At 39.7% G+C, this 15,272-nt stretch overlaps 1 protein-coding gene across 1 annotated transcript in view; it reads left to right on the top strand.

Moving 5' to 3' along the window:
- The first annotated feature begins 780 nt into the window (after window positions 1-780).
- FBXO33 (F-box protein 33) overlaps window positions 781-15,272 on the top strand; it is a 31,329-nt gene continuing 16,837 nt past the window's right edge. Inside the window, exon 1 of the mRNA XM_027065634.2 lies at window positions 781-1,401. Coding sequence (XP_026921435.1) covers window positions 794-1,401 — 608 coding nt within the window. The 5' untranslated portion in view covers window positions 781-793. The remainder of the gene's footprint in view (window positions 1,402-15,272) is intronic.

Here is a 15,272-nt window from a genome sequence, read left to right as displayed (position 1 = left end):
GTCTGGGCTCTCGGCCGCGCCGCGCCGCCCCGCCCCGAGTTACTCCTCTCCCGACACAGCCCGTCCAAGTTAGCCCGAGAGTCCACCCGCCTCCCTCTGCTTAGTGGCTCTCTCTCAGAAATCTCAGAAACTCTTTTAACAATACTCTGGGCAGATGGATCGGCTGAGAAACACCTCGCACGCTGGCACTCTGGCTGAGTCCTTAGCCCAAGAACTAAGAAACTTAGAATGAGAAGCATCACGACCCCTCGTACTGACCCTAGTTCCTCCACTTCCACAGCCTGAACGCCCAAATTAACTAACTTACACTCTTGACGGGGCTCAGTCGCCGCCAGGAGCTGGGACGAGCCGCCTAGCGCAGGAACCAACCGCGCTTCCCGCCCCGCCCCGCCGGCCTTCGTGCGTCAAGAGTCACGTGCCGCATCTCCCTTCCCTGCCGGCAACTGGGCGCTCCCCTCTTCCGGAAGTCGCGCTCAGCCTCGCCGGCTCCTCCCACCACCGGTGACGTCAAACTCAGCTTCTACCACTGCTCTGCCTCCGCGTCCAGGCGCGGGGAGGGTTGCTGTTTCCTTAGGAAAAGTCCTGCCGCTTCCGAGGCACTAAACATTACAGGCGAGCGTTTTGAAGTTACTGAGTGTATACACTTTGGACACGCGTGAGTAGAGTTTAAGGAGCCAGAAGCTGGCTATCTAGAAGCCACACCCGCAGAGGCCTTCCCCCCTCTCCGCAATTTCTGTTGCATTTGGTTCAGCCGAGACCCACGACGGTTCCGCCCCCTTCTTCCTTGTCATTGATGTTGTTGTTCTTGTCAGTGCCGCAGCCCCGACCGCCGGGAGCTCGAACCCGAGCCGGGGCCGCCCGGGTGCCGCGGTGGCGGCGGCAGCGGCTGCGGCTGCAGCAGCTGCGACGGCTGCGGGGGCTGCTCCGGGGACTGCGGGGACGGCCGGGGGCTGGCAGGCGGCGGCGGGGCCGGATGGCTCTGTGCGGGCAGGCGGCAGGCGCCGCGTCGCTGCCCAGCGAGCTGATCGTGCACATCTTCTCCTTCCTGCCCGCGCCTGACCGGCTGCGGGCCTCGGCTTCCTGCTCGCACTGGCGCGAGTGCCTCTTCTACCCTGCTCTGTGGCCCCAGCTCCGCATCTGCCTCCGCGTTTCCCCCGCGGAGCAGCCTCGGCTCGAATTCCTCATGCGCAAGTGCGGCTGGTTCGTGCGAGAGCTGCGTGTTGAGTTCGCCGCCGAGAATTACCTGAGCGGTGGCGGCGGCCCAGGCGACGGAGGCGGCGCGGATCCTGGGACTGGCGGGGAAGAAGTCGAGGCCCTGCAGCTCTCAACCCGTTGGCTGGAAGTGCTGCGCACCTACTTAGAGCTGGTACTGTGCGTGCTGGTCAGCATCCGGAACAACAGGTAGGCTCATCATGGACCTCCATCCATCCTCCTTTTCCCCCTCCCCCTCTCCCGGGGCCCCGTGTCGCTTCCTCCCTCTCGCCCCGAAAAAGATTCAGTGAGGATACGCCTGGCAGCTTTGGCGTTGCTTTCTTTCTTCAGTGACTGCGGGTGTCACTTTCAACCCGGCGATTTCTTTTAGGCGGGAGGTCATAACGGGACTCATCATAACACTTTATAAACATTGATGGACTTGGTGTTTGTCAGACATCACTTCTGGCGCCTTCCAGGCACTGTCTCATTCATCCTCTCGGTGGCCCTGGGATGAAGCTGACAGGCGCCGTCATTCTTCATTTTACAGATGAGAGAACTGAAGCTTGGAGGGTGAGGCCTGTGAATGAGTCTTGAGAAAAACAAAACATAACCCAGTGTTTCTGACCCTGAACCTGTCCATTCAAGATAGTTCGTAGTGGGGGAAGAAGTAGGTATACAGCTGGTGTCTCATAGTTACAAGACTGCGTAAAAGCAATCTTTGACAGCCATTTTCTTACCAGGAATAGTTTTCATTAACTGGGCCAGGCACTAAGAGTAGGAGTGTTTGTTAGAGGGGTGGGGGAAGAGCCTGATCATCAGGGTTGGAAGTCCCTCCCCTTGCACTTCCAGACTCAATTTATCCCCAGTGATTCACCTAAAAGTAGCACAGTACAGCTTAGTGTTTGCGTGTGCTAGGGGAACTGGCCAGTGTCTGCAAAGAGTAAGCACATAACTGGCCTGGTTTTGCATCAGGACTTGACTGTCATTCTGGGACTAACTTCCTGTTTTCTGACTTATTATCTTTATCAGCATTTTCCTTTATTTGCCTGTTGTCCTTTCCAAAATCCTATTCGTTTTTTGTATCTGGATATTCTAACCAACCTTAAAATTAAACTATGAGTTGGAAAAAAGTTCAAAAGTTCCAAAAGGAGCAACTTTCATAGTAATGATCGTTTAGCAGTTTACAAGTACATTATCTTATTTGATCCTTTCAGTGACCCTGTGAGTTAGGCAAGGCAGCTATTAATCCTATTTTATAGAAAGGAAACTGACGCTTAACAGGGTCAAGTGATAAACGCATTGTCATACATCATTTTCTACAAGAGCAGTGTCCTTCCTTTTGCAATAAATGAATTGTGTTGAACAGCATGAATTATGTTGAACAGGGTTGAGAGAAGGTGCTGATTTAATGCTAGGTAGATAGATATAGATATACTGTGTCTGAATCAAGAGTGGGAGGTAAGCAGAAAGCTCCAAGTTGTACCTGGAGCATGGCTCCATCTTTCCAGTGGCCTGTGTATTTCCCCAGCTTTTCACATCAAGCCATAACATTTTCGTACATTGATTGGATGTAGCAAGAGAGGCTGTTTGAAGCTGTAAATTAGAGACTCTCAGTTGAATGTATGGCTAGAGGACCAAACGACCCAGAGTTTAAAAGATTCAGAGTCAGTGAGCGCTTAAAATACTGATGAGACCAAGAGTGGAAGTGAATTCAGTGAGCACTAATTAGATTTTTCTGTTCTGAGATCAGATGGCACTTCTGAGCAACCATCCAAAAAAAAAAAAAAAAAAAAATTGTGTGCCTTTGGTCCAAGTATGATCAAGCCTTACATAGTACCTAGTTCCTTTTAAGTGTTTTAATAACTGGTTGGTTGGATGCATGGATAACGTTATATAGGCAAAATAGTGATATATCACCTCTTCCTTTTGTTAATTCTTCTCTCCCTACTTCCCTTACCACTGCTGGATTTTTTGGTTTGTTTTTTTTTTTTTCAGCCTTATTGAGATATAATTGACAAATACAAGTGTACCTACCACCTTTATTAGCATCCTAATCTACCTGTGTATATTGCCACCTCATGCCTGCCCTTTTGGTTTATCTATCACTTCTGTACAAATATAGCACACTGTCATCCCTGATTTTAAGGTATTCTTGTCATTTACTCTACGGATGGTGCTGTGTGTTGTGCTGCTTGGTAGCACATTCATTGTATGTGTCTGGAATCAAAGTATAGTGTTATTACATATATTATCTGTACTAATGATATTTCAAAGGGTTTTTTAAAATAAACTATGTGCTTGGAAATAAGTTAATTTAACCTTTATTTTTGAAAATGTCTGGAGATATTTTAGTAATATTAAAAGTACTAACATGAATGTTAAAAGCATAAATGGGACTAGTTTTCTTTAAATTGTAACAAATTTGAAAATGTTTTAGATCAAGTTGCTTATTTGGTAACTCTGGTAAAGCCTATACTTATTTCCTTCTGTAAGCACTTAACCTACAGATTCAGGGTCAGTAAAGAAGAAAACCATTTCATTTAGAGTTTTTTGGTCTTTCCAAAAACATTAAATTTAACAACTAATGAAAAAAAGGAACATTTAATATTGTTCTTTACACTTCCAACTTAAATTTACAGTGGTTTTGCTTTACAATATCTGCCATTTTGTAAGTACCAAAGGGGGTTTGAAACCTACCAGTTCACAAGTATTATGCTTCCAATCTTTGTGGTAAATTCCTTTATACAATTTACACAACTCAGACAGTTATTTTGTTGTGTTCCAGTTATTTTCATGCACCCCAGGAAAAGAACTAAAACTATAACCTTGGATTGTGGGAACTTTTCAAGGGTACTCTTCCAAGAGGATAATTGGCATTGGTTTTTGCTTGATTCCTGGGTTTTATATGCACATGTACTCTCAGAGTGACCATAGCCTCTTTATAGGTATCTTAGGTGTTAGGAACAACTGACGAAGATCAAGGATGTCCAGAAATGTCTCTCAAAGGGTAAAACACAGTCCTCCAGGTTTCAGAGCTCCCTTCCCTTCAGGAGCCTACAATATCTGCCATTATTGTAAGAAACGGAAAGTAAGAACAGAAATACAGGAGGTATTTCTCATTCATCTGTATTGTAAGTTAAATAGGCAGAATTTCTTCTGCAGTTCTGTAAGAAATTGTTCTTAAAAGTTCAAAACAACTCAGATACCACTTTTCGGATTTAATCTAGTTATTGAGTAGTGCTCGTTTGACTACTTGGGAAAAATGAGAGTTCATGGACAATAAAATTAATGACAATAGCTAATAGACTAAGATACTAAAAATACTTATTTTTAAACAGCAGGCATAGGTTCATTGCCATGATCTAGTTTATGCTTTTCTAGACTGTATAAGTATTTTACAATTCACTTTGTATGAAATTCTAAATTGGGGGAAGTACTTTTTTTAAAGATGAGTACCACAGTAGGCCAGAGAGATTTTATACGAGGGTAATTTTCCTCTTAAAAATCTGGGCTACAGCTCCCAACTACATGTATGTAGATTGACCATTTCATGGTTATGTCTGCTTATATAACCTCTCACTAGTAAAAGATCTATTAATAATAGATCTGGTTGTATTGATTTGGCATGTTCAGTGAAGAAGAGTCTTAACACTTTGTATTGTTTTCTCAACATCAGTCTACCAAAATCCAAAAACAGGCCATTTAAAAATACATCTTAAATTAGGTTAAAAATTCTTTGGACATTTCATATTGTTATCTAAGACAGTAGGGAATACCTTTGAAGATGTTGTGTTCAACAATCCTCAGCCTTATTTTTCTTGAAATATTTTCCCCCACCATAGTGTAGTAAATACATGTAATAATAGCATCTTACTTGTGAGAGCTTTTATTATTCACTTAAAGAAGCCCATTTGAAGAATAAATATTAACATATACTGGGACTCTGACCAGTGTACCGTGTCCAAGAGACGGTTGCCCATAGAGAAGAGAGGTGAGATGATGCATACCCAACAGACTCCTTACCTTAAAACTGACAAATTAAAGTGGTTCCATAGGGATAGCCTCAAGGTCATTGAGAAATGAGGAGACTATCCTGTTAAAGAAACTAACCTCCTCAGAGAGCTGCTGAGAATTAGGGTTCTCTGTAGTCCATAGATACATTCTTACAATGACTGAGAACTGATAGATGGAGGATAGGAAATAAAGCAAAGGACTGCCAAAGTAAAATATTATTTTTTCTGTGTTAAATGAAGCTGTAGAGCAGCTTTTGAATGAAGTGATTAAATTATTTTCATTTTAATATGTTAGTTCTGAGGCAGCCTTGGAAGAGTTCACCCCACTTGATCAATATACATAGGGCCTAAATGATAGCTATTAAAAAAAATATCTGTTTTTTCCTCCAAATATTGAGAGCCTACTAGGTGCCAAACAGTGAAAACAAACTCACATTCTCATGGACTCAACATTCTAGAAGAGAAAGAAACAATAAATGAAAGAAAGATTATTTCAGATGTGAAATAAAATAAAATCTAAATGTAAAAGAAGACTATGTAATAGTGACTAGATGGCAAGGGAAAACCTGTCCAAAAAGCAACACTTGAGATGCAATATGAGTGACAGAAGTCACCCATCTGAAGATTTGAGCAAATACCAAATTAAACAGGAAAAAAAAAATTAAACACCAAAGCCTTAGGCCAGACAAATTTTTGATGTGATGGAACAGTAGGAAATTATGGCAGGACCATGAGAATGAAAGTGGGAGGGTTGTCAAGATGCTGTCTGAGTTGTAGAGGGAGGAAGAGATGGAGTTGGTTATGTGGGCTTGTGGAATGAAGTTTGAGCTACATTCTAAGAATAGAAGAAGTCACCAAGAAATATTTAAGGGCAAGAGTAATGTGATCTAATTTGGCTTTTAAGACAATCACTCTGGTTGCTGTGTAATGAATGAACTATACGAGAGAACAAGAGATGATGCGAGGAGACTTGGGAAACTTTTGCAATAAACTAGGCAGACATGATGGTAGCTTAGAGTATGGTTGGAGACAATGGAGATGAAGAAAAGTGGATAGATGTAGAATGTATTTTGGAAGTACAGTCAAGAGGACATTATTCTCTGTAAGAATCACTGATTTCTTGTCCTTAGTATTGTTAAAATGAACTTTTAATAAATAGCATGTTCAATAGCAATTTTAAACGTCAGTCTTAAGCTTTTGTTGTCTGTAATCTCTGGGATGTAACGATGATGGTGATTCTTAGAAGGTAATTGAGTAAGTGAATTGTAAACAAGTGCTAGAAGATTGCTTTTAGTTAATGGATCCTAATAAAGCTAATAAAGAATACTATTATAGGCCGATGACTTACTTCAGGTCCCTAAAATTGTGCTGTATAGTTTGAAAGCCACTAGTCACATATAGCTTTTTTATAGCTTTTTAATTTTTAATTTCTTAAAATTAAAGATTAGTTAGGCACACTAGCCACATTTCAAGTGCTCAAGGGGCGCCTGGGTGGCTCAATTGGTTAAGCGTCTGACTTTGGCTCAGGTCATGGTCTCACTGTCTGTGAGTTCGAGCCCCACGTCAGGCTCTGTGCTGACAGCTCAGAGCCTGGAGCCTGCTTCCGATTCTGTGTCTCCCTCTCTCTCTCTGACCCTCCCCCATTCATGCTCTGTCTCTCTCTGTCTCAAAAATAAATAAACATTAAAAAAAATTTTTTTTTTTTTTAAAAGTGCTCAGTAGCCCAGTGTAGCTACTGGCTACCATTATTGGACAACATGGAAGAGTATTGCCATGATGACAGAGAGTTATATTGGACCACTGTTCGCTAAAGGGTTTGTTTTTGTTTGTTTCTTTTGGCTATGATCATTCATTAGCATTTGTGAGAGAAGGAAATATGTTACCAAAAGTGTTATGTGGATACAAACATACTTGGTATTAAACATGGACTAAGAAAAGAATTGACCTGAAAGAATTTCGTGCAGTGGTGTAGATTATTTTAACTTTTATCCGGTTAGAAAAGTAAAATGTTACATTTTATGAGCCCCTTTACAGCACTGGGAAAGGTTTTAACCTTTTTAAGAACATTTCTTTGAAGTACCAAGTTTTTATGTATTCCCTTTTGCCATAGTTCATTAGACTTGGCTGTATTAACTTTAATTTAGGGTGGCTATGTTTTGCATTTTTCCACTGATACTATTTATTTACATCAAAGAAATAATTTGGAGCTTCTGAAATGGAAGGAAATATAGTAGTTATTGCCACTAATGAAGTTCCCCAATTCTGAACCACAAAAGAGAGAACAATAAGGTCATTATGACCAAGATACCAGAAATTTTGGGGTCCCAGTTATATTAAACAGTCCAACAGAAATCCCAGAAAAAGATAAAAGGTTTTCTGGCCTCTGTAGTTAGACCTTGAGGAATATTTCTTAGGCTCATAGGTGGTTAATATTATTTTCAAAGCATTCCCTGAACTAACTCAATGAATCCACAGGCATACCTTGTTTTATTGTGCTTTGCTTCTTATTGCACTTCACAGATGTGTTGTTTTTGTTTTTGTGTTTACAGATTGACATTTTGTGGCAACCCCACATTGAACAAGTCTGCTGGCACCATTTTTCCAACAGCACTTGCTCACCTTGTGTCTCTGTGTCACATTTTGGTAATTCTTACAATATTTCAAACTTTTTCATGATAATTAGATTTGTTATGGTGATCTGTGGTCGGTGATCTTTGATGTTACAATTGTAATTATTTTAGGGTGCCACAAACCATTTCCATATAAGACAACAAACTTAATCAGTAAATGTTGTGTGTTTTGACTGCTCCAATTACCAGCCATTCCCTAGCCTTTTTCCTTCTCCTCGGGCCTCCCTGAATCCCTGAGATACCACAGTATTGAAATTAGGCCAATTAATAACTCTGAAATGGCCCTGAGTGACAGGAAGAATCACATGCCTCTTCCTTTATTTTTTTAACTTTTTTTTTTTTTAAGTTTATTTATTTAGAGAAAGAGAGAATGAAGAGGGAGGGTCAGAGAGGCAGGGGGACAGAGGATCCCAAAGTGGGCTCTGTGCTGACAGCAGAGAGCCCCACGCAGGTCTCAAACTCATGAACCATGAGATCATGACCTGAACTAAAGTCAGACACTCAATGACTGAGCCACCCAAGTGCCCTTCTCTCGCTTTAAATCAGAAGCTAAAAATGATTAAGCTTAGTGAGGAAGGCATGTCAAAGGCCAAGACAGACCAAAGGCTAGACGTCTTGTGCCAAATAGTTAGCCAAGTTGTGAATACCAAAGAAAAGTTAGTGAAGGAAATTAAGAGTGCTATCCCAGGGAACACACAAATGATAAGTGGAACAGCCTTATTGCTGATAAGGAGAAAGTTTTAGTGGTCTGTATAGAAGATAAAAACAGCCACATTCCCTTAAGCCAAAGCCTAATCCAGAACAAGGCTCTAACTCTCTTCAGTTCTGTGAAGGCTGAGAGAGGTGAAGAAGGTACAAAAGAAAACTTTGAAACTAGCAGAAGTTGGTTCATGACATTTAAGGAAAAAAGCCTTCCCCATAACATCAAGGTGCAAGGTATAGTAGCAATTGCTGATGTAGAAGCTGTAGCAAGTTATCCAGAAGATCTAGCTAAGATAATTAATGAAGATGGCTACCCTAAGCAACAGATTTTCAACATAGACAAAACAGCCTTCTGTTGGGAGAAGATGCCATCTAAGACTTTCAGAGCTAGGGAGGGAGAAGTCATTGCCTCGCTTCAAAGCTTCAAAAGACAGCTTGGCTCTTTTATCAGGGGCTAATGAAACTGATGACATCTAAGTTGAAAACGGTGCTCACTGACTATTCTAAAAATCCTAGAGCCTTTGAAAATTATAGTAAATCTATTCTACCTGTGCTCTGTAAATGGAACAGCAAAGCCTGAATGAACAGCATATCTGTTTACAACATGGTTTGCTGAATATTTTGAGCCCACTGGTTGGACCAGTGGGGGGAAAAAAAATCCTTTCAAAATATTACAACTCATTGGGGCGCCTGGGTGGTTCAGTCAGTTAAGCAGCCAGTTTCAGCTCAGGTCATGATCTCACAGTTCCTGAGTTCAAGTCCCACATCTGGCTCTGTCTGTACTGACAGTTTGGGATTCTCTCTCTCCTCCACTTGTGATCTCTCTCTCATAATAAATAAATAAACTGAAAAGAAATAGTTCATTGACAATGCACCTGTTCACCCAAGATCTCTGATGGAATTGTACAATGAAATTAATGTTGTTTTCAATGACTGGTAGTTCAACATCCATTCTGTAGCCCAAGGAGTAATTTTGACTTTCAAGCCATACTATTTTTAAAAATATATATTATAAGGCTATAACTGCCATAAATCATGATTCCTCTGATAATCTGGACAGGGTAAGTTGAAAACCTGGAAAAGAATCACCACTCTAGGTGTCATTAAGAACATTCATAATTCATGAGAAGAGGTCAGACTACCATCATTAAAGGAGTTTGGAAGAACTTGATTCCAATCCTCATGGGTGACCTTAAGGGGTTCAAGATTTTGGTGGAGGAAGTAACTGCAGATGTGGTGGAAATAGCAAGAGAACTAGAATTAGAAGTGGAACATAAAGATGTGACTGAATTAGTGCAAACTCATGATAAAACATTAATGAATGAAGAGTTGCTTCTTATGGATGGGCAAAGAGAGTGGTTTCTTGAAATAGAATCTACTGCTGATGAAAATGCTGTCACGATTATTGAAATGACAACAGAGGATTTGGAATATTACATACTTCGTTGATAAAGCAGGATGGTTTGAGAGGATTGACTCCATTGTGGGTAAAATGCTATCAAACAGCATTGCATACTAAAGAGAAATAATTTGTGCAATGAAGAGTCAATTGATGTAGCAAACTTTATTGTCTTAAGAAATTGCCACATCTACCCTATCCTTTAGCAACCACCACCCTGATCAGTCAGCAGCCATCAGCATGGAGGTAAGACTCTCCACCAGTAAAAACATTTGGTGAAAGCTCAGATGATGGTTAGCATTTTTTAACAATAAAGTTTTTTTTTCTAATTTTTTTAAATGTTTGTTTATTTCTGAGAGAGAGACAGAGCATGAGCACAGAGGGGCAGAGAGAGACACACACAGAATGGGAAGCAGGCTCCAGGCTCCGAACTGTCAGCACAGAGCCAGCCACAGGGCTCCAACTCACAAACCATGAGAGCATGACCTGAGCCACCCAGGTGCCTCAGCAATAAACTATTTTATAATTAAGGCATGTACACTTAGACATAATACTCTTGTGTACTTGATAGACTACAGTATAGCATAAAAATAACTTGTATATGCACTGACTGGGAAACCAAAAAATTCATTTGACTTAGCTTTTTATTATGGTATTTGCTTTATTGTGATGATCTTGAACCAGACCCATAATATCTTAAAGATATGCCTGTATATGTGTAGGTTTTTATAAAAGGCTGTCAAAAATTCTCATGGTTGTTTAATTCATAGGGAAATTCTTATACTAAAAAGAAAACTAGCCCTTTTCATGAAATTTTAATATGCATATATGTTTTGTAAAACATACAATTTAAATACGTATATTAAAATTGTATGTCCATTTAACTATGGTTGAAAAGGTAATGCAGATAAATGCAGGGGCACCTGGGTGGCTCATTTGGTTAAGTGTCTGACTCTTGACTTCTGCTCAGGTAATGATCTTACAGTCATAGGATCAAGCCGCATGTCAGGGCTCTGCACTATCCAGAGCCTGCTGGGGATTCTCTCTCTCCCTCTCTCTTTGCCACTCCCTCCAGCTCTCGCTCTTCAAAATAAATAAATAAACTTTTTAAAAGTGCATATAACTGGTTTGAGAAAAGAAGTTTCACTTTTCTGGCAAATATGATATTTTAGAGGGATTCCTAATGCATCTTGTACCTAATGTACACCTGTACCCTAAATTTGTAATACGTTAGGTATAGCTAAATAGATCCTAATTTTTGTCATGAACTAAGGTAAATATATTATTCAACAAGTATTTATTGAATGCCAGGCCCTGTTGTAGCAACCGGGGATACAACAGTAGTCAAAGAGTCCTGCCATCATAGAGCATATTCTAGTGGGGAAAAAAAAAAGACAAAAAACAAGTAAGTAAAATATATAGTATCATAGTTCATAATACATGCAGTGAGGCAAAATGAAGCAGTGAAGGGAAATGGGAATGGTGGAAGTAGAAAGGAGTGTTGCTGTGTAAAATAAGGGAATTTAAGAAACATCTCAACCACTGAAATAGTATTTGAAAGAAGTAAGGGAGGGAGCAGCCTTCTGTGTCTCTCTGGAAAGTCATTCTTGGAGTAAGTAGCAGTTAAATGGAGGAACTCAACTGCGGGACTTTGACCAAGGGAGTGCTTAAGTATGATAGCAGAAAATGCCTTGGAATATAGAACACTGCCCGCCACATATGGGGAATGGTGATGTGGAAATCGGTAGCCCTTTATTAGGCTCTTATAAAGACTTTGACTTTTACTCTAAGAGGAGGAGCCATGAAAAAGTTTTGAACTGAGGAGTGACATATATACTATTTCAAAAGGAACATTCTAACAGAACAAACTGATGGTTTCTAGAGGGAAGGGGGATAGAGGAATGGGTAAAATGGATGAAGGAGAGTAGGAAATACAGGTTTCCAGTTATGGAATGAATAAGTAATGGGAATAAAAGGCATAGCATAGGGAATATAGTCAGTGATGCTGTAATAGCATTGTATGGTGACATGGTAACTATACTTTTGGTGAGCATAACATAACATATAGAGAAGTTGAATCTGTTTTGTACACCTGAAACTAATGTAATATTGTGGGTCAACCATACTCAAAAGATTTTTAAAAAAAGGAACATTCTAGATGCTGTGTTGGAAATCGTTTGTAGCAGGACAAGGGTAGAAGCAACAGGTGAGTCAGGAGGCCTTTGCAATGATCCAGGCAAGGATGATGGTGCTGTGGACCAGTGTGGGAGCAGTGAAAGTGATGAGTAGTCTGATTGTATATTTTTATCTGGAGGCCTTCTAGAAGGAGAATGTAAGTATAAGAAATTAGACATAATTGTCCAGCTAATATTATAATGCCCTTTTAATTGCTACTCCCTAAATATGTCTAAACATATTTTTCCTTTGGCCATTTTTACTCATTTTGTTTTCCTTTTGCATTAATGGTTTGTACTTTCTTTAAAAAAGAAAATACCCAGCGTGTGAACAGTTTACTTTCTGAAAATATGGCTTATCTTTGGTATTCAACTCCTTGTACCGCGAAGTACTTTCAAACAGTGCCCTGTTCATATAGTTCTTATGTAAATTTGAGTCAGTCTGTTGAATTGCCCCAGAAACTTCCTGGTCTCCCTTACTGCAGTCACTTGGAATTTTCCTTTCCCTCTTTTCTCCTCCCTCATTTCCTGCTTCATGTAAACCCATTACTTCTTTGAATTTGCTTACATCTGGCCCTCATATGAGCTATGGGCTCAAGATGGTAGGACTAAGTAGAAAGGAAAAAGCAGGTAGTGCTCTACACAAGGATTCTTCCTTCCCTTTGCCCCAAATCACTGGTCTCATCACCTGTAACCGTAGGCCCAGATAAATCTGTTTTCCTACCCAGACATTCCTCATGTGTACTCTTCTTCTTTTACATCTCTTAATCTGGGAAAAGGGAAGAAACAAAGTAGAATTGAACTACTTTATTCAGATGTTGCTAGTAACTTCAAAAAAGAATCTCATTCTTATAAACCTCAAAAGGACTATTTTGGTTAAAGGCAAAGGAGAAAGGTAATCACCTGAAGCAAGAGACTTTGCTCCTCCATAGCTTATACCCACCTTCTCAAGCCTAACACCCTCCTGATACCAAACTCCTATTAGAGTCACCACTACAGTCATGGGGCTCGGTAAGACCCAGTTGTATTGCCAGCACTGCAAAGAGCTGAATACATGTGTTCCCCTAAAATGCTAAACTAGTTTTCCCAGAGAAACAGCAATATTAAGCAACCATAAGGATATGTACCATTATTATTCCTATTTTACAGATGGTGAAACTGAGGCACAGAGTAAAGTGAACTTGCCAGTTACACAGAGAAATGACTGCCTGATTTTCTAACTCTTTTAATGAAATTTTCGAACACACACAAAAAATAGACACAAAGAACCTATCATTCAGATTCAGTCATTAAGGATTTTGCCACATTTGCTTTCTTAAGTGTTTTAAAACAAGTCCAACATATTGATGTCATTTTACACTACACACTCAGTATGAAGCTCTGGAAGTAGTGGGCTTTTTTTTATATAAACACAATGCCAGTTATACACATTAATAAAGTTATTAATAATTCCTTATTCTCACCTGATTTTTTTTAAACCTTTATTTCTATGCCAAGAGTCTAAACTTATGGACATATGGACCTTAACTGCTATAATTTTTCACATCATTGGCACACAATATATATTCTAATAATTGAATGAACAAACAGTAGGAGAACAGTGTATAGGCTGAGTTTCTAAGGTATAAGTACTTAATGATCTGACAGCTCTGGTTTTTTGAAATAGGATTAAAGAAGAATGCAGTTAAGTTGAAGAAATAAATTATCTTTTGGCAATAGTACAGTCTTTTGCATGTTCCAGAAGATTGATTATCAAACATTATATGTGATTTTGTACTTTCACAACACATCTTTAGGACTTGGAGAGGGACTGGTGATAGTAAATTGTATCCTCTTATTATTACCATAGAAACAGAGCTAAATTAACTTGAAGGATTCAGATGAAAGAAAAAGTTTGTAACTAACTGTAATACTTTTCCAATGTTTTTATTACATGCCTTTTGAGCAAATGCATGTTATGTACATTGGGCAGGAAAGAACCCTGTTTGTTTCTTTAGTTCATTCACTGACTCAGCAATAAATAAATGAATACATAAATAAAATAGGTCACAGATTTCATATTTAAGTAAAAGGATTATGTGGCGCAGATGATTTGTTACTGCTATTGTCTCTTAGCTTCAAAATGAGTCATCTGTTTATTGCCATGGTTCAGTATGTTCTATTCTAACTTTGTTGCCTAGATGTTCTTTTCAGTCCCTTATTTACCATCTGAAACAATAATGAGCCGCCTGAAGGCTATATGCAGTTTTCTTGCCTTCACCATATGATCTATAATATGATTTCAACATGATACACTTGAAGGCTGCTGTTGAGTTGTCAGTGGGGTTTTTTGTTTTGTTTTGCTAGGTTTAAAAGTAAATTGTTGTTTTCTGTATCACTTAATTAAAATTTTCTTTATTTGGAGTGGAACAATAAGTACCTAAAAACATTTTTCCACAAATGGCCATCATATACTACTCTAAAATATGCCACTTATAATTTTTATAATAACTTTCAAAAAGACAATTATATTCTAGGACATGGTTTAATTATAAGGAACAACATGAAATGGGAGTCAGAACCCAGGTCCTCTACTTAGCTCTGCCCTAACTAGTATTACAGTCTTAGACAAGTCACCTCAGTTTCCTGATCTGTAAAGAGATGATTGAATTTGATGATTCCAAAAATCATTCTAGCTTCAAATGTGTGTTTATGATTACATAAACACATACATGATTTCCATATGGAAAGTTTATGCATTATTATTAATTTTACTATAATAAGATTATTACCATTGCATTGCTGCAAATAGAATTTTTTATATATGTTTGTTTATTTTTGAAATAGATGGGATGGGGATGGAAGATAGGGGCAGAGAGAGGGAAACAGAGGATCCAAAGCAGTCTCTGCACTTATAGCAGCGAGCCCAATAAGGGGCTCGAACTTACAAACCATGAGATCATGACCTGAGCTGAAATCAAGAGTCGGACGCTTAAATGACCGAACAGGCACCCCACCAGAATTTTTTTTTAATCTTTGTTTATTTTGAGAGAGAGAGAGGCAGAGCATGAGCAGGGGAGGGGCAGAGAGAGAGGGAGACACAGGATCCAAAGCAGGTTCCAGGCTCCAAGCTATCAACACAGAGTCCAACATGGGGCTCCAAACCACAAACTGGGAGATC

Source organism: Acinonyx jubatus, chromosome B3 (genome assembly GCF_027475565.1).
Source record: "Acinonyx jubatus isolate Ajub_Pintada_27869175 chromosome B3, VMU_Ajub_asm_v1.0, whole genome shotgun sequence".
In the NCBI taxonomy this organism is placed as follows: Eukaryota; Metazoa; Chordata; class Mammalia; order Carnivora; family Felidae; genus Acinonyx; species Acinonyx jubatus.
Note: the sequence above shows the minus strand (reverse complement) of the source record. Positions and strands in the feature narration are given on the sequence as shown.